At 38.6% G+C, this 22,760-nt stretch overlaps 1 protein-coding gene and 1 long non-coding RNA gene across 3 annotated transcripts in view; one reads left to right on the forward strand and one right to left on the reverse strand.

The window, feature by feature from the left end:
* The window catches only part of sgcz (sarcoglycan zeta), a 160,489-nt gene that overhangs the window by 8,684 nt on the left and 129,045 nt on the right, over positions 1–22,760 (reverse strand). For both annotated transcript variants that reach the window (XM_089006548.1, XM_089006547.1), the window contains 2 exons: positions 11,035–11,157; positions 10,836–10,908 (listed from right to left, as the gene is read on the reverse strand). In XM_089006548.1, coding sequence (XP_088862674.1) covers positions 10,836–10,908; positions 11,035–11,157 — 196 coding nt within the window. The remainder of the gene's footprint in view (positions 1–10,835; positions 10,909–11,034; positions 11,158–22,760) is intronic.
* Positions 18,774–19,901, forward strand: LOC148892895 (uncharacterized). The gene is made up of 3 exons (XR_016116272.1): positions 18,774–18,799; positions 18,871–18,963; positions 19,858–19,901. It is a non-coding gene; the product is annotated as an uncharacterized LOC148892895 (long non-coding RNA).

The raw sequence follows: 22,760 nt of genomic DNA on the forward strand, positions 1-22,760 counted from the left end.
CCGCAACCTGCCCACCACCTTTTCCAGCTACTCCCTTCAGGCAGGCGCTACCGATCCATGCGCACCAAATCCAGCAGATATTTAAAGAACTTCTTCCCCCAAGTCATTAACTCTTTAAACAGTAACCCAAATAGAACTGTATAACGCCTCCTTGCAGTTGCACTAAGTTCATCCTGTCTACTTGATATCTAATTAAAACCAGATTTTCTTACAGACAGTGTATTGTAGGTGTTCAAATACCTGACATGTTTCGGCGTATACTTCCGCCTTCGTCAGAGTGTCCGAAACATGTCAGGTATTTGAACACCTACAATACACTGTCTGTAGGAAAAGAATCTGTTTTTAATTATGCCTCTTTGCAATTTTTAAATTGTTAAATGTGTAAGGCTAGCAATAAGGGTAAACAATCCAACTACAGCTGCAAAGAAGATTTCAAGTGTGATTCAAGTAGTGATGGAAAGTATATCCGCGTATTAGTGCAGTGCTACTAAAAAAAGAAAAAAAAAACTTTCGGAAGAGCTATTCATGCCATGGAGTAGAAAAACCAAAGTTTTATGCCTATATTGCCATTTGGGAAGTTAAAGTATTTTAAAAGAAGCTCGTTGCAAACTCTGAATATGAAGAAATCAAAATGAACATTCGAAAGCACTCAAAAGAACATAAACTGTCTTCCGTCGCTCTCCTTGACGTGTGCAAGGTCAGTAGCACTTCACACAAAAATGAAAATATGACAAGATTAAACAGCGTGGTGGCATTAGATAAGTGCTACTGTTTTCGCTCAAGGGTAAACTGGCAAATCAAATTGAATAATGCCCTTTTGGTGAATCCGAGTGAATTACAATTGATAACTGGTGAGTATAATAAATTAAACAGCTCATTCACGAATTGGGAAAAAACACGACGCTGTCACGACATTTGTCTAGAAACATCGTTCCCTGAGTTTCATACTCTGGTTCCTTAAACTGTACTCAGGGATTGAGGAGGAAAATAAAACAGGACAACAAGCAGATTACCCTAATGCACTGCGTTCCGTCTCTGGCCCATAAGGGGGCCATTATCAACCTAATGCTCATCCATATTTTAAGGTCTCCAAAGTCACCAAAATGTTTATCCTCAGGTTTGCTCTGAAAGGTTGAGTTTCTGCTTCATCTGGACATACACACACACACACACACACACACACACACACACACACACACACACACACACACACACACACACACACACACACACACACACACACACACACACACACACACACACACACATATATATATATATATATATATATATATATATATATATATATATATATATATATATATATATATATATATATATACAGTACAGTAAAGTCTCGTTATATCGATATTCAAGGGAGTCCGAAAAAATATCGCTATAACCGGGACTATCGATATATCCGACCCTGTTTGCATGTAATTTTCTCCGTGAAATAGTATCGATATATATATATATATATATATATATATATATATATATATATATATATATATATATATATATATATATATATATATATATATATATATATACATATATACATACACACACATATATACACACATATATACACACATATATATATATATACACACATATATACAGTAAAGTCTCGTTATATCGGTATTCAAGGGAGTCCGAAAAAATATCGATATAACCGGGACTATCGATATATCCGACCCTGTTTGCATGTAATTTTCTCCGTGCGTGCATAGAAATAGAATCGCTATAACCGGGACTATCGATATATCCGATATCGATATAACGAGACTTTAGTGTGTGTGTGTGTGTGTGTGTGTGTGTGTGTGTGTGTGTGTGTGTGTGTGTGTATATATATATATATATATATATATATATATATATATATATATATATATATATATATATATATATATATATATATATATATATATATATATATATATATATATATATATATATATGCTTTATACAGTATTTTTATACTTTGCACAATGTACAGTTCTTTTTATGAAACATTTTTGTGCAATTGTACAGTTCAGTCTTCTGTCACCCCTTTCAATTTTGCTCTTGTAGATTGCAAATTTCCTTACTGTGGGACTATTAACGGCTTTCTGATTCTGATTTACCATTAAAAATAGGACTGAACAACAGTGACAATGCTTTTGAATATGATTTAAGTCTGTCAGCGTACACTTTGAAAGGATAACACTTTATCCTGAAGGCATTCAAGAGGAACATTGGTTTCCTGCAGAAATAAAATACTTATAGCAGATTTCAAATTGGCAATCATGACTGTGTTGGACACCCCATGACTACATTATCATTCCATAATATAAGATGAATCCTTTCATTGCACAGCCGACACTCAATAATCCGTTGTGCCTTACTTGCTCTTCAAACTATCCAAACTACAGCACCCATTTTTCAGCCACTCATGGCATGAGCCTTACACTGCACCCCGCCGCCACAACAATAAAAAATAGAATAAAATAAATAACTAAAAAGAACATTCAACATGGTCTGCAAGGTAACCTAAGAGTTGAAGGAGGACAAAGATAGTAGGAAGGGTGCCGGTGGCATTACTAGTAACACATTTGTTTATATACTGTACAACATTTTTCTGTATTCTACATCCTCAAGTCACTTCTCTGCAGTTTGTTTTCTTCTTTTTCTGACTGTGGAGATTGGATATCTCTGTTGTTAATTGCAGAGCTGTATTTACTCTATGAAATAGAGGGTTGTTGACAACCCCCAAAGCTATTATGCGACAGTACAAACATTATATAATTGCTTTGTTGACTGACTGTGGTGAGTTTGGAAAAGTTGAAGAATGTTAAAGTGGCCCTTCAACCCCCCCTCGAATGAAGACACTACTATTTCAAGATGATAGAGGCAGCATACGGCATAGTGTACTATACTTTTCGCACTATAGGGTTCACCTAAAGGCATTCCACTTTCTCCAGATTATTAAGGCGATGCACTTAATAATCTGTTGCGCTTTATATATGGATCAAGATTCCGATTTTTAAGACATGGCATTTTAAATATTCTGCAAAGCGCTTTGTTTCAGCTGCAGCGGTTGTGAAAGTGCCACATTGAAAAAAATAATATTTTATTGTATTCCCTTTTGTTTACCCCATCTTCTGGATGAATAACGCAACCTCAGCCTTCTATTCCGCACGCCCTATAAATTGGTGCATTCTATATAATGAAATATACTCCAAAGCGCCTTATAGAGTGAAAAATATGGTCACATTATTTGGCACATGAACAGCAAAGCCTGCAGCAGCACAATCAGTAGCATTCTACGATGAGATCTACGATGGCGTTTAGGAACCCAACAGAAGGAATTCTCGCAGATTTATAACAAAATGGGTGCTGTCAGTTCCTGAAATCTGTTGTTGCTAACATGATGTTGTATTCACTACAGAAAATATAAATGAAGCTTTTCTACATTCATTGGGTAACATTAGACCAAAAAAATAAGGATAAACTAAAGCAAATCAGGATATTTTTCCTGGAGTCTGCACTCGAGGATCTGCCTCCGTCCTGTGCGTGTGTGTGTTGTGTGTGTGTGTTTTGTGTGTGTTTGTGTAACATACAGAATGCCGATTGGCCAATATATACGAAATGAAGACAACTGTTGGAAATACACTATTGCTGTTTGATTTAAGTGTAAATGTATGTCTCTGGAAGCATAGTGGCATGTCACCCTCACAGCTCAGAAGTGCAAGGTTCGATTCCTCTGTGGAGTTTGCATGTCCTCATGGATTTTTTTTCTGGGTCATCTGGTTTCCTCCCACATTGTAGAGAAAATGCACCGTGAGTTAATGGATCATTATTGATTGTCCTGAGGTGTGATTGTGAAGGCAACCTATTCTTTGTCTGTGTGTCTCGTTTCATACGCAGGTTTTTATTGGAATAAAAAGGTATATTTTATCCATCTAATAGCCACATCTTTACACATCTATTCTGTAGATGTTGTAACCAAATAGAAATTTTGTGCAAGATAAATTTGTTGGGCCAAAACTGTTTGGAAAGAAACTGTTAAATGTGATCTATTTACATATTCGATTCGACTTGGCTGACATTCTTCTTGCCCTTCAGAGTCATTGAAGGACTCCCTACCTTGCCATTTGGGAAAGAAACGTCTAACCTTTTCATGCTAAATGCACTGTCATTTGCCCCACGATCTCTACCACGGCTATCCGATCATACATAGAGGCTGTAAATTATCCTGAAAATTTTCTAAAAGCCCCCGAATAAGGCACTGAAAAAAGACTGGAAAATGCACGATCCAGCTTTAGATAGATCAAGACCGAATGCATAAATGGAGAATTTCAAAAGCCATATGCCTTGCTGTCATCATCCGCAAGGAGAAAAGCTGATATACAGCCCTATGAATCTTCCATGTATACAGAAAAAAATGGAGATAGAAGAGAAAGCCTCCGGCTGTATGAAAAGGTTGCGTAGTCCCTACCGAGTTAATGAAGTGGCTCGTGACTGAGTCGAAGCAAATTAGGGTTTTGTCTTTATGGAGAAAATGTGTCTTCATGTTTGTGTGTCTGTTTTGAACAAGATAGAGGTAAAAATGGTGGTGAGAGCCATCCATATAATAATATCAACCATTGTTGGCAATTACTATACATTTATTGTAAGTGGTCACTTGTTCCACAGATATTTCTATGTATGAGCAAAAATCCATTTTACACTATGTAGTTCCACAACAGTGTGTTTTGTATAGTTTTACAGCACAAACCTCAACTTTGAAAGTGTTTTCTTTGTACAAAGTGAATATCAGGAACGTGTGCAAGAAGAAAAAAAACTCAATTTCATGCTTTTGCCTCTGATGGGACACCAAGCTGATAATTTAATCAGTAATGAAAGACTAGCCACACTCTTCAGCAGGTCCAGCCAATTTAACTGCGGTTCATTTAATTCACATATTCATTTATTGGTAAAAGAGTTGGCAGAAGTGTACAGTGTGGCAGAAGTGTTAACAACTACAAAAAACCCAATGAATTACAGTAAAGTCTCGTTATATCGATATTCAAGGGAGTCCGAAAAAATATCGATATAACCGGGACTATCGATATATCCGACCCTGTTTGCATGTAATTTTCTCCGTGCGTGCATAGAAATAGTATCGATATAACCGGGACTATCAATATATCCGATATCGATATAACGAGACTTTACTGTAATTAACAATTAATAATAACTAAAAGGAAGTAGAAAGAGACAATTAGGAAGTAAAAAAAAGAGAGACTCCTGAACGTGCAAGAGGATCGAATAAGCTTAGTTTTCTGGGATAATATGCCCGCTGATGGATTTGACATTGGACGCCTTCATCTAAGTCACAGGTGTCAAAGTCAAGGCCCGGGGGCCAAATCCGGCCCACCACATCATTTTATTCGGCCCGCGAAAGCAAATCAATCTTGTGAAATTCCATGATGTGTGCTAAAATCCTAACCAAAATTTCTGATTTTTGGATGTAAACCACAATAACAGTCATTATTCTTGATTTCAGATTTGAAAACGAGTTATTCATTAATTTATTGTGCGCTCTATATGTAATATGTGGAGGGGATTAAACATTCTAATGGTTCCCCAAATTCATAACGGCCCTCGAGAGGAAACCGTAACTACAATGTGGCCCGCGGCAAAAAATGACTTTGACACCCCTGATCTAAGTGTTGCTCCACCCAGATTTCATGAAGGTGCCTGACACAGTTAAGCCATTGGGAGAATCTTCGTGGCCCCACAAGTGCGTAGCCGCGTGCCCTTTTTGATTTAATCGTCCAGCAGTATATGTCGCTTTGTGTACAACTGCACGAACAACTGGTCTCATCGGATAATTTCAAAGAATGTTCTGGATTTCATCATCTATGGTTCAGTATGCCCGTGATAATTGATCCCTCGGGCGGCACGGTCTTTAAATCAGCATCATTGCATAAAAGATATTGCTGCACAGGCTCGGGGAAGCTTCAGAAAGCCATTGTTGGTAAACACAGTTTGTGGCTGCATCTTATGTTAACAATATGTAACCCTACCATGCTAAGATAAAACCAATATAGCACCAGCACAGCTTCGCTAGGCCCAAGATCAAAGGGTGGATTGGTACAAAAGGAATAAATGACATTTCTTCTCATGTACACATCAGAAAGATTGTTCCCACTATGCAATGGTTTTGTTCGTGAAAAGTGGAGTTCACGATGATTTAGAAACTACAAGACGGAACAGTGCATTCAAACAGTTGCATATGAAACAGTCACTGATTATTTTGGTGCACAATGACAATGGTTGCCTTGTGTTTTTAAATATTCCCTATGTATACTGAGTTTTTTTTAAACTCTAGCTCAAACTAACCTTCCATTGAGGAGGATGATTTGAATACATTTTTATTCCTCCTCTTCTTGGATGTTTTCTTTCAGATCTAAGATATCACGGTGCTGTTCTCATTCTGTCTCTCCCATGTTGGTAATTGTAGTTGTGTCTATGATCCCCTGAATGTGTTGCAACTAGGAAGTAAATTTCTTATGTGCTTTTGCATACTTAGCCAATAATTCAGATTTCGCTAAACTTGAGTCTTAAGTGTGTTTAAAGATTCATTGTACGTAACCTGATGCTGCAGTAGCGCCTCTTTGAGTCTGGTATTGCAAACAGAATTTTAAGATGCAGTTTCCTCATCACACAATGATGGAACTCATAATAATGCTCTCCACGTCACTTTCAATTTCTTCATACCTTATTTGGTGAGCTTTCTTCGAAAGGAGATGCAAATGTAGTCCTTCTTGGCGAGTCCTGTTGTGCTCTGTGACCAGGTCAGGTCCACAAAGATGTGGATGCCAAAGAATGTGAATGCAGTGAATTTCTGTTCCTTCAATATAGATGAGTGTGGGGTGCAGAGCGCTCTTCCTTTGGTCAATAATCATCTCCTCGTTCTTATTTGTGTTCAAGTTTCAAAAAATTCACATTAGCATTAAGACAATACTATGTGCATATTCTATTATGAAGGAATATTACATAGCATATTGATAAGATATTTCTTATGTAAACACAAAGCTATGGAGACTGTTGACTAATAGTTCCTTCCTGAATTACTGCTTGATGCTTTGGAGGACTTACAAGGACAACGTAAATCACTGATGATAAGTTTGAGCAAGTCGTGGAAACATGACAATGCAATTTTTCAAAAGACCAAGTGGAATTTTGGCAAGGCGTGCAAAGAAGCTATTCTTGTTTCTAAAGCAAGAGTAACCATTGAACTGAATGTATGTTTTTATTTGCTTCACTTTTGAGATGAATGATTTGAACTTGAAATCGAGATATAATCGATCCCTAAAAGGGCAATTCTTATTGTATGTAAGCAGCACCACACTCATATTTTGCTATTTAGTTTTCTTTTGGCTCTTGGTCCGAAGACTGGTAGATTTGACATTTTGTGCACATGCGGATCAGAAAATGGATGGAAATTGAAAAAAATAATAATAATAAAAATAAAAGTAAAGCACATTGCTTAAGACACAACTCATAGGTAGGTTTTCCCAAAGGCCCAGTTCAAAGAGAAAGTGCAGTATTCTAAAATCTAATGCTATCCAATTACTTTAACATGAACTCCCACTTTTTAATCAAAAAAACAGCCAACGGCAGCCTGATTCACTGAGTGTTGAAGATCTAATTAGGTGGTGCTCTTTGCTGTCCTGCACCAAGTTCTACATCGAAAAACCTGCTTAAATTAAAGCTTCATTAATTGTGTGGAAAATACTTTGCTTCGGATCCTCCTGTTTAAATAAAAGAAAGGCGGATGCTTCGACACATTTTTGACACTTAATTTTTTTAGACCTATTCGTTGGGCCCATTTGAATGTTCCAAGTCACTTGCTGAGAATCTCGTTATACGCTACTCATCTCACTAGTTCCCACTGTTAGGAGCCATAAAATGTTTATTAATCGAATATATCTTCCAACCTTGAAATAAGCTTTTGTTTTTGTGGGGGGTTGAAGAAAGAAGGGAGGTGATGACTCATCTCCCTACTCTCTCTTTTTAAATGGTACATTTCTTAATTGGGCTGGTTTGGAAGTACACCGCCAGGACACAGGGTCATTAAGTCAAATCGCTTGTGTCATTTAGAGACCTACTGAAGAAAAACAACTTTCAACCATCACCTCAATGAATACTATTTATTTGGGCATCCAGAGGACGGGGCTAAAAACGACTTGCCGTAGTTGGGCTTGGGGTGAGGTGGATGACAAAAATGAAGTCAAGTGCTAGCTATACTTGGTTTGCTTTTATGGTATCTCTTTCCATTCACAAGGGTTCAAAAGCCTCACTGAAGGCTCAACACTTAAGTTAATGCAGCACAACTGGGACAGTCGGTGACGGCAATTAGCAGTAATTACTTGTCCACCAGCGCCACTCCAGGACTAGGAATGAATAGGCTCAGCGATAAAACAAGATCAGTTGTTCCTTTAGGCCATCCAGGAGGACTTAACAAAACATAGAACCAAGGCCCCGGGAGGTTTGGTCTTTCCATGAAAATGTAATTGAAAATGGACGAAATGCGCATCACGGAGAAATCACACTCTAAATGAATAAATATAGATGGAAAAAATGTCTATAAACTCTGTATAGGAACAAATTAAGATGGTTGTCTTACATTTCCTTGTGGGGAAAATAGTATTGTTTTTTGGTACTTTAGAGAGCAAATGTCTTGTTGGTTCAGTTCAGATCGGTTCATTAAAATGAAGAAACTCCTGTGCAGTCTTCAATGATTTCCCATGAGAATAGTCGGAAGAAGTAGGGAAAATTATTTCGTGAGGCATGACAATTTTACATGGCTTTATTCTATGCAATACATTGAAATCTTAAATAATTAAGAAAGCCGTGAGGTTATACAATGGGTATTTTATTTATTTATTTTAATATTGGAAATTTATCAAATACAGTAAAGTCTCGTTATATCGATATCGGATATATTTCTATGCACGCACGGAGAAAATTACATGCAAACAGGGTCGGATATATCGATAGTCCCGGTTATATCGATATTTTTTCGGACTCCCTTGAATATCGATATAACGAGACTTTACTGTACTAAAAAAATGATAAACTTGCTGATAAAGTACACATTTATTTTGCTCACTTCCACCGGTATCACCTCATCAGTATTACTAATCCTATTTTGCCGAAGCAGGCTGTTGTACAAACGATCCAAATTGAAGCTCACCCCACCATATCGGTTTAAAGAAGGATTTAGCTGTTTTATGAAAATCGCTTCTTTTACTCTTTCAAACCATCTATGTTCTTTCGCTAAGATTTTAACCTCATTGTCGTCAAATTAGTGGTTGCTAGCTTTTAGGTGCATATGTACTGCCGATTGAGGCCCACTAGTATTATCCCCGCGATGTTGATAAAGTCTTTTTTTGAGAATTTGTTTAGTCTCTCCAATGTACTGATATTTACAATTTTCATTCTTACAATGTATTGAATAAACTACATTACTTTGTCATTTGGCAGCCTGTATTTTGGATGCACCAATTTTTGCCTTAGAGTGTTTATCAGTTTGAAATAAGTAGGAATTTTGTGTTGCCAAAGGACTCTTTGTAGTTTTTCAGACACTCCTGCAATGTAAGGTACTGCTACTCCACTCCTTTTTGTATCTTCAGAATTTTTGGTTTCATTCCCTATTCTTTCTTTCTGACATTTGTTAAATGACCACTGAGGGTACCCACAGTTAGTGAGTGCTCTCCTGATATGTTTTGACTCCTTTTCTCTACCTTTGACGCTTGTTGGTATTTGTTTAGCCATATGCTGGAGGGTTCTGATAACTCCTACATGGCACTGCACTTACATATGCGTTTGGACCTGTTTTTTATTTGTAGCAGTATGTTGAACTATTTTCTGGTTATTGAAAAAAAGAATGCTCTCCGGTGCCCTTGAGAAATGGAAGTCATTTGCATTAGTTTCTCTGCACTGGAAACTGCAATTGGAAGGTTACATGGATACAGTCTGAGGGATAAGGGCAAAATGGCAAAGAGCTCAAATCTGCGCCTTTGACTACATAAGAGTTAAGTCTCCCTCAGGGGCCTTCTCGGATGCCAAGAAGGGCTTAAATGAGAGGTGGAGAAGAAGAAGCAGGAGGAGAATAAGGGTAGAAGTGTGGGTTGCGCTGCGCAGATACTGACTCAGCAACAGCTTACTTCTTTCTGATGTGGATCCAAGTATTAGATAGTTAAAGACCTGACTCGAATGTCTCCAAGTGTGGTGTTGAGGCAGCGTGAGGATTCTCAGCTATTGATTTTATTGTCCGCGCCCAGTCAAAGTATTGCTTTCCCGCGCTCTTGTTTATTCAGTGGTGGTGACCTCAAGATCGAGGACTAATAATTTCCAATATGTGAAATATGTTGTTGCTTAGTGATGTCAATGTGAGCATTGTTTTGCCAAGTTATAACTGCATTCTTTACTGAGGTGGGCATTCTATTCACACATTTACAGTATTCCATAGATGGTTGTCATCAAGACAAAATACAGTATCACTGTTCAGAGGCATGAGACAAGAATATTTGGTCAAACCATTCTGGTCGGCCATCGGGAGCAGAACTATTGCAGATAGCAATAAAATGAATAGACAATAACTCCTATTTTAATGACCTACAATGAATTAAAATGATCAGTACGGTGGGTTGTGAGTGTAGGAATGTGAATACTGTCCATCTAAATGGGTTTGTGCAAGTTGAAACTCAATGACATAAAATGAGGCATATATTGCAGTGTTGCAGGAAAGTGACCATTCTATCATCCATTTAGCAAACGCAGAGCAAAATACTTACTTTAAATCCTGGAATGGCTCTGCTCTCACGTGTGATGTCTGTACGGAATGGCTGAACACAACGCCTTCTGACCCTGTGAAACGTGGCAGGAGACAGTTAAACTAGAAGACAAACTGAAATGTCGACATTTTGTCTATTTATGTGCTGCTGATTAAAAAAGGGAACATAGACGGAGTTCCAACTTGAAGGATGAGGGCACCTGTCACTCGAAGCTTCTCTGTGCCGATGCTGATCTCCTCTTCATCGGCGGAGAAGAGAACTCTTTCTCCATCGACACTTTTCACCTCAAACCTCTGACACTGAACCTCCACCATTTCTGAGCCTGAGAAAGCAGGGGGGAAAATGGGCTCACAGACAAAGATTTGGAGTACAGGTACATTCAAAGCATACACAGGGTACCATGCGGATGTTTCCATGGAGAGCTTGAATGATCCTTGAAGAATGTGAACACGGAGCATCAATGCACTGACAAAAAATCCATTTGGCCACCAACATGCTCATAACCTATGGCTGTTGGTGAGGGGTCATCTTTAGTGCATGGTAAATCGGTAATTTGTTCTTCACGGTGAAATGCACGTTCCTTTTTATTACCTGGCATAAGATCATGGGTTGAAGTCTCTGTGAGACTTTCAAAATACGGACATTTAAATATATTATGCAATTTGCCAGCTTGTGGTTTCTGTAGGAGCACAACGTCACTGAGATAACTTGCATGCATGCATCTAGAGTCAGTCTTAGATGCATCCGCTTCGCCTAAAATGGAACTGTATGATTTATTGCTTTATTGTATTAACTAACAATCCCTTGCGGACAATTGTCTGCCTGTACTTGCGTGGGTTTTCTACGATTTCGTCCCGTATTGCAAACTCATGACCAGTAGGTTAATTGTCCTTTAGTCATACTGTGAACTGGCAGACACGGATGTGTATACATGGTGTCACTAATCCCTGTATTTCAATGATGCCATGCTCATCGTCTACTGCTTGGCTTCCAGGCTATTAAGAATGTCCCAATCAACATTAATTAGCCAACATCCGGGTCCCCTCGCTGACCGTTTTCGAGTGACTTTGAGAAAGTAACAAGCAAGAATTGTGTTGTGAGTCATCCTACTCTGAAGTATGCCACTGCTTCTAATGTATGCCGAGGTTTGGAGAAACATTGACAGACATCATGACAAGGGAATGAAAGCAAGGGCAATAAAGGACTTTTAAGTGTGATGGAGAAAGTGAGGCTGCTTTAAATTGGAGATGCGCTGGTGAATCGAGTTTCACTGTTGAGCGCCGTTACATCACAGAGCTTCAAGGGGAGCTTTCCTTGCATTGGGGCAGGCCAGCAAAATTTGAAGGATGTTTTTCATTCACATCACTTATTTCTTCGAGACGGATACAAAATATTTTAAAAAGCGGGTCCTTCGTGGTGGGGAAAAAAGGGATCAATATTGTTCATTTGGAAATCTGAAGTGAAAATTGCAGTGGGGGAATGTTCTTTTCAGCCGGAGAATCAATGTACTGTATTTTTTTGGCCTTCAATGTGTTCCAATTAAAAATGAAAAACAAAGACGGAACAGAAAGAATGTAACCATCAACATGAATCTGCAGCTATCCGATTCATTATGAATCAAATGTGTTTATTTTTACGAATAGAACTGAAAGAATTGTGCAATTTCAACCTATGATGCCGAACGTCTGAATTATTCTGTTGACCATTTTCTATTTTTAATCACTACAAAGAAGTCAAAAACGTGGTATGGAAACACAGAGCGACATCAGAAACATCTAGAAAATTGCACATGCACAATGGCTTGAATTACTCGACTGTCAGTTGTTGTCAGGTGCGTCTTTTAATAGTGGCTTGATTGCGATGCATGACAGGTGCGCAGATGAAAAGGAAAAATAAAACACCCACCAGTCAGCCGGACAAAATACAAACAAAATCAACATGGTAAATTGTGACGGGTCCTGTCTTGAAGTCAGACACGATTTAATAAGTGATTCGCTCACATAATCTGTACACTTTGCGCTGGGCCACATAAACATGACAATTGCTGTGAATTTTTACAAGGTGAAAACACCTTGAAAAATTCTGACACTTTGCAGTCAGGAGTGTTCTGGACTTGATCTAAATCCAGTTGTAAACTAGTTAAAGGACAACCGACGTCTCCGGACAAGTTGTGTCCACAATTTGTGAAATGGCTTTAAATGACTTCTACTGAGCGTATTTTACAAAGACTCCACCGCATATAGCTATATTTTATGTTTTAAGACTCGCGCTGAATACTCCGAAAGTCTTGTTTTTGAGTTGGTGACAAGTCCGTACGTGACGTCAGTAAAGGACCGTAAAAAAGACGCATTGTCACGGTCCTTCCATCACGTCAATGTATTTTGCTGTACTTGTTTGGTCTGGGGACCTCGTGTTGCACCCAAAAGCCGCCAGAAGGCCAGAAGCGGGCGTCCAAGCACCATATAAGGAATTTATCAGCCTGGGGAAACGGAGGTGGCCACAGGAGGTCGCCATTTTGTGCCTCTTTCGTTGTGTGAGACATTTCCCCCCAATGTTGCCTCAATATGGCACGGAATAAATTATTTAATCGATTGCAAACATGTATGCTTTCCTCTTCAGAACTATTTGAATCATATTCATAACTGGATGTGTAACAAGAAAGCATATTCTCCGAATCTGAAGCAATTGTTTTGATTCATTAGCAATGCTAGACGTCTTGGCGTGACGTCACGAACTGGGGGCGGGACTTTCTGAAAATGCTCAATTCACAGCTCAATTTTTTTGCAGATTTTGGACACTTTAAGTCATTTTTATTGGTGTTTTGCATTTGACTAAAAATATCATACTGCGTGTTTTGGGTATTTTAGATGCTATAATATTTATATAAATATATATTTTTCTGATGTCAGTTAAAAAAAAAACAAAAAAGTGACGTCGTCATAACTTTGCTGCTGTGAAATGTAAATTTCTCCACTGCGAGACTAATAAAGGCCAATCCAATCCAATCCAAAAGCGTAATAATATCTGTCATGATATTGCTCTTTATTTTGCCGGAGGTTTAGACAGCAAAAGTGTAACGTACTAACTCATCGCGACAAGAAGATAGGAGCGTCAGCGCAGAGCGCAGATGCGTATGTGGGACTGTCGCGGCTTGGAATTGAAGCAGATTTACGTGGAACATGAGATGTGAGCTAATCTCTTTTCATCAATGGATGCTCCAGCTTTGTGTTTGCTTATTTAGCTTGTAGTAGATGTGCACATTCCACCATGACGTGCCTGATTCACTGCTGAAAAGGACGCTTTGATCCTCACCTCTTTCATCTAGAACTACTTCATGTCACAAAGAGGGTACAGCAAGTGCTGAAGAATGAATGACTCTGTGTCTTTGTGTTGTCATATTATCAGTTATTTTGTTCTTTTGACTTCAAGATGGCACCCCGAGAGTTGCTGCCTTTCCAGCAGCTCCTGTACTTTGTTTTTCTACTTCTTTCTTTCCTTTTCTCTTCCTTTCATAACTTTGCTGCTGTGAAATGTAAATTTCTCCACTGTGATACGAATAAAGCTACATCAAATCTAATTCAATCATTGAAACCACCCAACATTGACACTTTTTCCTCCAGATCCTACACAAGTGTAATGAAGGGGTAGGATATTGCAATTAACTATGGGATTTATTTGGAATTTGCATACAGGTCTCGCAATAATGCATAAAGACAGCTCACATGTACTGCATTATCGGAATTCATTCTGTGATTATATTTTATTTTTAATATATGACATACTGCATATCATGGAGGTCCTTTGCACTCCTTATCCATTTTTATTTTCACCCGTTTACTTCGTGCCGTATTTATTCCGAGGTTAATGGCATACGAAATACGATACTAACCTCCATGATTTAACATGCAACATTAAATACAAATACATTTGAAATAAGTTATTTTAAATCAACATTTGGTTCAATTGGTAGACCTATTTTGACGTTCCTCGCGCTGTTAAATATGGTAAATGTGGCCACTGAAGGGGGCTATACATTGGTAGCGCCCAAAGACCTTTTTATTAGAAATAAATGAAGAGAAAAGGAATGACGTCAACCTCCCTTGGCTACCATGTAAAGCCAAATCTTAAAAAGACTATCAGTACAGTGTGCTGCAACTTTATTGCAGTCAATAAAATATGCATTTTCAGACACATTCCAAGCTCATAAGAAAAAAAAAGAAGAAAAAAAAAGGAGAAAAAAAGATTTCTCCTTTTCCCCTTTGGTTTGATTGATATTGAACAGAGGAATGTTAGCCTCAATACCAAAGTAAAGATTGCATCTTTAAAATGATGAAGTGACTGTAAACATATCACATAGCTGTAAAAATGTGTTATATTTCCATAGGCAGGTCTGGTGGAATAAGTCAGGGGTAGTTCATCTGCGAGGTGTGTGTGTGTTTGTGTGTGCGTGCGAGCTTGTGCATGAAAGTGGGCATGTGGTTGATAAAAAAGAATAGCTTAGTCGTTTCCTTACAGAAAGGACATTCTATGAAAACTCTTCATAATGAATAAGCGTGTCCGTGACCTTATTAAAACGCAAAAGAGAAATAAAAAGCTGGCATTAACATTGGTTCACGTTATTTTCAAAAATTACTGTAATTTATTATGAGTTTTATTTCATTGTGTTTGGTGAAAAAAAAAAAAACATCCTCATCGTTCATATTGCAACGCGTATAACAAAAGAGGCGAGGAAAAGCAAGGTCGTGCCTCAAGTAATACACGGTACATCGTCCAAACAAGGTGACAGTGTCAAGCCTGCAACTCACTATGAAGCTCAAGGATGTCTCCATATAACTGTCACGTCCATTTCCATACCTACGGACAAATGGTGAAAATACAGTGTGCCACAATTGAGTGTGGCCAAACATTGTTAAGTCAATTGACCTTTGCGTAATGTAAGTAGAATTCAAGCTGCGGCATCAACAACGGCACTCTAACCATGTCTTTATTGAGTCCTTGGCAGTGTCCTAAACGTATTTCACTTCATTAATGCTCCCAGCTATGTATTATTAAATGGCTCATTAAAATTATTGACTTGATCACGGCCTGGCTTTATAAGACGGGCTGCCTGATTTATTGATTGTACGAGGCAGCGACACAGCATCATACTAATTTCGGCATTAGCTTGTTGTCTGCCACCAATTAAAGGCAGAGGGACGTCACTCGAGCTGAAAATGAGATCACTGTGAAACATGATTGTGATGTACATCATTTGTTTCTCAGAGGGGGATTTGAAAAGATGTAGATTCATAATTAGGATGTGTGGAATGGAACAATTGAATTTTATGCAAGCGCTCGCTCTTGGCACACTAATCACAAAGCAATTTTCGCTGACTTTCAGCTGATTCACTGCGATGCCGGCCTTGTGTTTCAAAAACGCAATTGCATTCATCCTTTTTCTTTATTTGTGCATGTGCAAATGCACATATCTTAACCACAAGGGCACATTCAGTCAAAGTTTTTGCCTTGGGACCATCAATATACATTTAGCACGAAGAGTATCGCTAAGCACCATATTAACCTTTCGCCTTTCAAGCCCTTAATTTCAGCAATTTTAGAATCCCAATTTCCAAGCAACATCATCGGCGAGTGATTTCACCCTGATAAAAGAGAATGTAATTAGTGTAAGAAGTTAAAGATGATGATGGCGATAAAATGAAGTTTAGAAGGCACTAACAAAGTCGATGGGGAATTAATGTGTTGCATGACGAGATGAGATTCATGCATGATTAATAACATTGTGTGAATGGTAGAAACGACAATAAGGAGAGGGAGCATCTCGACTTTAAAAAGAGGATACAAAAATGTGCCATCGGTGGAATTATAGTCTTTCTATTTCATTTAACTCAAATTCTTTCAATTCACAAGGGCAAAAAAAAAAAAAAATACAGAAACCTGCCTCACATCTCAAAGACAAGGTGGGAACATCAGTAAATTTTACTGCTGCGATGCAATCATTATGAACTAATAATGTCAGAGAGAAAGAGTATTTCTTCATACACTCTGACACAATCTCTCTCATTGACTCACTCAGGGCACCTCAGGAAACTGAAACATTTTAGTCTGATTAAAAATACAGTATTTTAATGATGGCCTACGCATCTTTCGTTTCATTCATTTTCATCTATAAAACGACAAACACAAACAGGTAAAACGTCCTTATGAGCAAACAGCTCCATTATCAGGGAAGCCTCCTTGATCAAAGAGCTCCACTCCCTCATTCTCTTAATCCTCACCCAACAAGAAAGAAAATGCAAAGTCCCTCTGGCCAGAAAAAAAATGCCCTTTTTATTATAATATAAAATTCCATTAAAAAACAACAACAACTGCAATCACAACCCTCGACACAAGGGGAAATTCAACATCCATCACCCATATAATCCATCGTTGGTCCTTTTCTAGGAAGCATTCATAGGAGATGAAATGTCAAGATGTCAAGATGAAATGACATCCAGGGCATACTACACACGCATACACACACAAACACACACACACTCACACAACTCTGTAGTTACTTGTGGCTTTGCGGCGTACAAAAAAAAAAGAAAAAAAAACCTGAGAAATAACTGCGTGTTGCCAATGCTGCACAGCTGCCAATTTAATACCAGGCCAATTACCGAATTTTCTGGTGTATAAAGCGGACCCAAAAGGTTAATTTCCTTCAAAACATGACCCTGAGCCTTATACACCGGTGCGCCTTATATGTGAAGTAATATTGAGCCTCAGCAGGTCTCGCAACTAACGTCAGCAGCCATGACTCCATTCTCCCCTATAGAAGAAGTAGTGCTTAACGCCCGGCCTCTACTGTTGCGCCTCATAATGTGGTGTGCCTTATATTTGGAAAACATTTATAGATTTATCTATTATATTTGGAATTTTATTTTTCTGTCATTGAAGGTGCGCCTGATAGTCCGGTATGCCTTCTATGTGTAAAGAAGTTTGAAAATACATCATTCATTAGGGGTGCGCCATATACGGTGCCCAACATACACCGGAAAATATGGTACTTAATACAGTAAAGTCTCGTTATATCGATATCGGATATATCGATAGTCCCGGTTATATCGATACTATTTTTATGCACGCACGGAGAAAATTACATGCAAACAGGGTCGGATATATCGATAGTCCCGGTTTTATCGATATTTTTTCGGACTCCCTTGAATATCGATATAACGAGACTTTACTGTACATGCTCAGAATTTTAAGAAAGGACACACTAGTCAACCTGTATCTTTTGGACATACAGTAAAGTCTCGTTATATCGATATTCAAGGGAGTCCGAAAAAATATCGATATAACAGGGACTATCGATATATCCGACCCTGCTTGCATGTAATTTTCTCCGTGCGTGCATAGAAATAGTATCGATATAACCGGGACTATCGATATATCCGATATCGATATAACGAGACTTTACTGTATTTGTAAAAATGTTCTACATGCAAAAAAAAAAAATAAAAAAATTCTATTGCAACATGATGTGCACAAATGCAAGGGCCAGACAGGCATGCCAGACTGAGTTTTGAACTTGACAACCCATACCTCAAACCCTTAAAAATGTATAAAATGAGTAAAATGAGACATAACCGTAAAGGGCCACAGAATGAAACATTGGAATTGGTTATGTGATTAGGGTGGTCCATAACCGTTTGTCAGTATTTTGTCATTTAGAAGATTGCTCAACCAATGGGATGGGAATAAATTTGTCTCGTCCTTTTGATGGCTGGGAAACAACTGCTCATGCTGTAACATCACAACCTAGGTGGGTGAAAGGGTCGGGCTTCAAAACTCCAAAGTCCACACATCATCTTTATGGTTGGCCATTAAGAAGACAAAGATGAAAGGTTCTCAGTCACATAAATGAGCTGACAGCGACAGAGAGGACGGAGAGAAAGAAGAGAAAGAGGGATGAAAGGAAAGAAGTGAGTGAGCGCAATAAAAAATGAGATGAAGTGCTCAAGGCCAACAAGCGTACTCCGAATCTCTTTTGCAGCAGATGGATCCTCAAGGGAGCTCACATGTTAAGTGTGTTTTTGAAACTTAAGTTAACTCGCTTACAAAGAGAGCAGTTTCTGTCATCATAAGGGTAAGTGTTTCAACTGTTTCCTCATTTTACAAAGTGAGATGGTGTAATTGTGAATACAGTATTATGAAAGTTTGATGAAAAAACAAACTACTTTATAGTCATCTTTGTCAGAGTTGAAAAAAATAATCACACTTTGTATGTGTTTCTTTCCTTTCATTACCCACTTTTTTTTTTTTGAATCACATTTTTTTTTGAGACTGGAGAATGAGCAAAACGGCAGCTCGAATGTTCCAGCAATAGAGATGGACACAGTGCATGTGCTAATCACGTTTTTAAATATTGATCAGCATAACCGCCTATTGCCAGGAATGTGTAAACTATTGGCAATCTGGTTTATTTCAAACTGAAATTGGCCATTTGGAATGAACTTGATCACCGTGGGATGATCACCGCAACTCAGTATGTGTGCATTGTGCAAATTCTTCACAATGGTACAGCATCATTGAATTATGGAAGTCAACAGGATTAAATGCAAAATCGGAAAATGGAAATAAACAAGATTTCCAACACTATAAAATGGGCTGGAATGATTTATTGGACTTGCAGTGACTGCCAATAGAGACAATCCAAATGGTTGAACTGATTTATTTATTCTATTTATAGAGCTGTGTTACGATACAGTTCCCCATTTTTTCCATTTCTGTTAGAATCCAACCTTTTATGGACCTTATATGTATTTCACCTTCCCATTTTTTAGACATATGTTATTGTACTATTTGTGTCAGCAACAGCTGTTTTCTTTTCCCCCTCGTGATGGAATACCGATCCAGGTTTTATCAAGGTGAAAAATGTATACTTCATTGTCTCCTGGGGGGGGGGGCACGTGTATGGGGTGGGGTGTAGAGTATTTCTAAGGGGAAGTATCCTCTATCATTTTTCTTTTTCTTTTTTTAGAGAGAAATAGACATATATGCGTTGCCGAGTCAGCGCAAACGCAGCAGGAAGGAGTGGCGGGCCAAGACCAAGGGGTTTCCAGATCATCCTCGAGAGAATTCATTCTTTTTCCATTCTCTCTTATCAAAGAGCTACTTAGACCTTTAAAGCAAGTTTGTGTGTGTGTGCGTGTGCGAGTCTTTGTGTGTGTGTTTGAACTCAGAGAATCCTTGTGAAGACAGTTGTCACATTGTCTGTGTGGATTGCATCTCAATGTGTCTGATAGTCATTTGTATTCAGGAAAAATCCTAACTTTTGCTTGGCATCGTCCAACGTGCGTGAGTGTGTGTGTGAGAGAGAGAGAGTGTGTGTGTGTTTGTGCATTACTACACAAGGTAGGTCATGCAACACAGTTCATGTCATCCTCTGGTGGCCTGACTAAATTGACTGCAGACAGTCAGGCTAACCAATTTTACAGACTGATTCTGCCTACTCTAAGATAGGCATGCCGGTACACTCACCCACATCAGCGTTAAAGTGGGTTTCATGGTGAGGAAAGCTGCTTTGGGGAGCTTTAACAGTCGGGAGGGAGCTGTCAGGGATTTGCTACCTACAAAGTCTGAGAGAAGTCAAGGCTGTACATGCGTGGACGTGGAAATGCCTGGTCAGCTTACGAATATAGCTGACATGTAAAGACACGATAGCAGTGGACCTCCACCTTTTTTTTTGCGCAGCAGATCGGTTCAAATGAGTGCATGACTTTCACGGATTGGTAATGATTCAGGAGGGGTGAACGTGGAGGGAACATGCTCAAAAGATGATATGATTGCAGTCGGAAAACTCCCTACATTGGATCACAGCAGACATTCAGAATAAAATAAAACCTCATTTGTCACAAGATTCTAATTTCTGGCTGATATTTTCATGTTTGGAAAATTTCATGATACCACAGGCATAGAAATTTACTCATTGATTTTGTAGGTGGCAGGTGTTTCAGCCATGGCAAAGGTCTGCGAGACTCACCGTTCTGGTTATACTCACCCTATAACACGAAGTATGCCGTCCCTTATTTTGTACAGCACAGCTCTTCGCATTTTGTCATTGTATACATATAAAACAGTCAAGAGCCAATTGCGTATATTTTTACATATTTTTATACTTTCACAGTCTTTGGGATGAAGCCAAAGTTAATTTCACCTCATATTTGGCAATGTATTGCTTTTATGATCATCTAAGTATGCATTCCATCACACTGGATGGTGTGCTGCTTTGCGTCTCCTGTTACAGCATCGCAATGAAATGTTTGAAAGACCTCCAGGCTGCTACTGAACTTCTTGAATATCATGAGCACTCTCATTGGAAAGATGTAAACTAACCACAAACAGCCTAACTACAGTTTAGGACATGCACTCTTTTATTGCAATGTTTGGTTTAGTTGTTACGTCATCACTGTGTTGTGCGGTGCTCCAACCTAATTCGCTAACAACAAACTCCACCAAATCCCACAAAACTTTTTTATATATTTCAAAGGACACAGGCTTACTTTTATCCAATTTAAAAAAGTCCACAGGTGTTTCACAGGATGACTCCCTCGAGATGCACTGTCTCGTTTATGTGGGAGTCCTATTAACTTCATCTTGATAACCTGCATGTGGCATTCTCATAATTCCCTAAGATCAAAAATGATCGACACTATACCACCTCCGAATGAAAAAAAAAAAGAAACCATATTTCCTTTGTTTTACAAAAGCAGTTTTAGAGGCGTTATGAAATATGGAGGCAATGATCAGCTTTGCTTTCATCACACATTAACTTGATACTTGCTTGAAATTTAGAAAAGATTTGAGGTTGATAGTTATTACTTGTACATGTGTGACTTCTTCCATCTATGGCGTGTTTTCAAACGTGTCTGTGACATAAAAAAAAAATATGCCTCCTCCCCCATCATCAAAAAGATAAAATAAAATCCCTGCTAGGTTCTGTACTTAAGCTCCTAAGGTGCAAATTCATGAGTCAAGAGCAGAACATGCCAGGGTGCCAGTGCAGTCAAAACTCACGGTGAGCCTTAAGACTTTTCCTTTTTTTCCTTTTGGAAAAAAATCATACCCCTCACATTGCGGCGACGCTGCTTTCTGTGAGACTGAGTAGCAAGCACAGCAGGGAGGCTGTGGGACGTAAAAATCCACGGCAGCCATTCATCAGTTACATGTGCTAAACATCTGATGACAGAAGGCACCACTGCAACTATATTTTAGAATAACTGATAGTATAACACTGTCGTTGGAGAGCTATTTAATGTCTCATAATAGTGTTAAAAAATACTAAAAACAAAAGATAAATGTGCGATCAATATTATTCAAGGGAGCTTTTCCACTAAACTACAATACAAATATTTACATCCCTCACGCCAGATCAACTGAATCACTTTCATTTTATTTTCAGATTGCTCATTTTCACTATCGCATATACAAATGCATGCACACCCATAGCGACAAACACGCATTCAATCACACCCGCACACACACATGGCTTGATGGCCGTAAACAACCCGCAATTTGGCGGCACATTCATCATAACGCTACTGTTGTTGCAGTCTCATAATTAGCTCATCGCTGTTTACCGTTTTCACGATATTAGAAGGCCGCTTACCTTTCTAAGTCATTACATTCAAAAACGATTGGTTACTTTCATTTACTTCTCTCCAACCCATGAACCAGAAAAATGTACTGGCATTAGCTTAGCAGGGAAATTCCCATTGCAAACGGAGCCATTTAAACACATAACGCCGATCGCTCCCGACTGTTGGATGAATGAGAATGAGTCATACGTTAGGCAGACACATTTGTCATCCAAAGCATTGCAGCATGCAACTTTCATAACAGATTTGTTGAAAGTCCTTGCATGCTTGCCTGGGTTATTGAATT

The sequence above is a fragment of the Hippocampus bargibanti genome, linkage group LG10 (assembly GCF_051943395.1).
Source record: "Hippocampus bargibanti isolate YZ-2025 linkage group LG10, ASM5194339v1, whole genome shotgun sequence".
NCBI lineage: Eukaryota > Metazoa > Chordata > Actinopteri > Syngnathiformes > Syngnathidae > Hippocampus > Hippocampus bargibanti.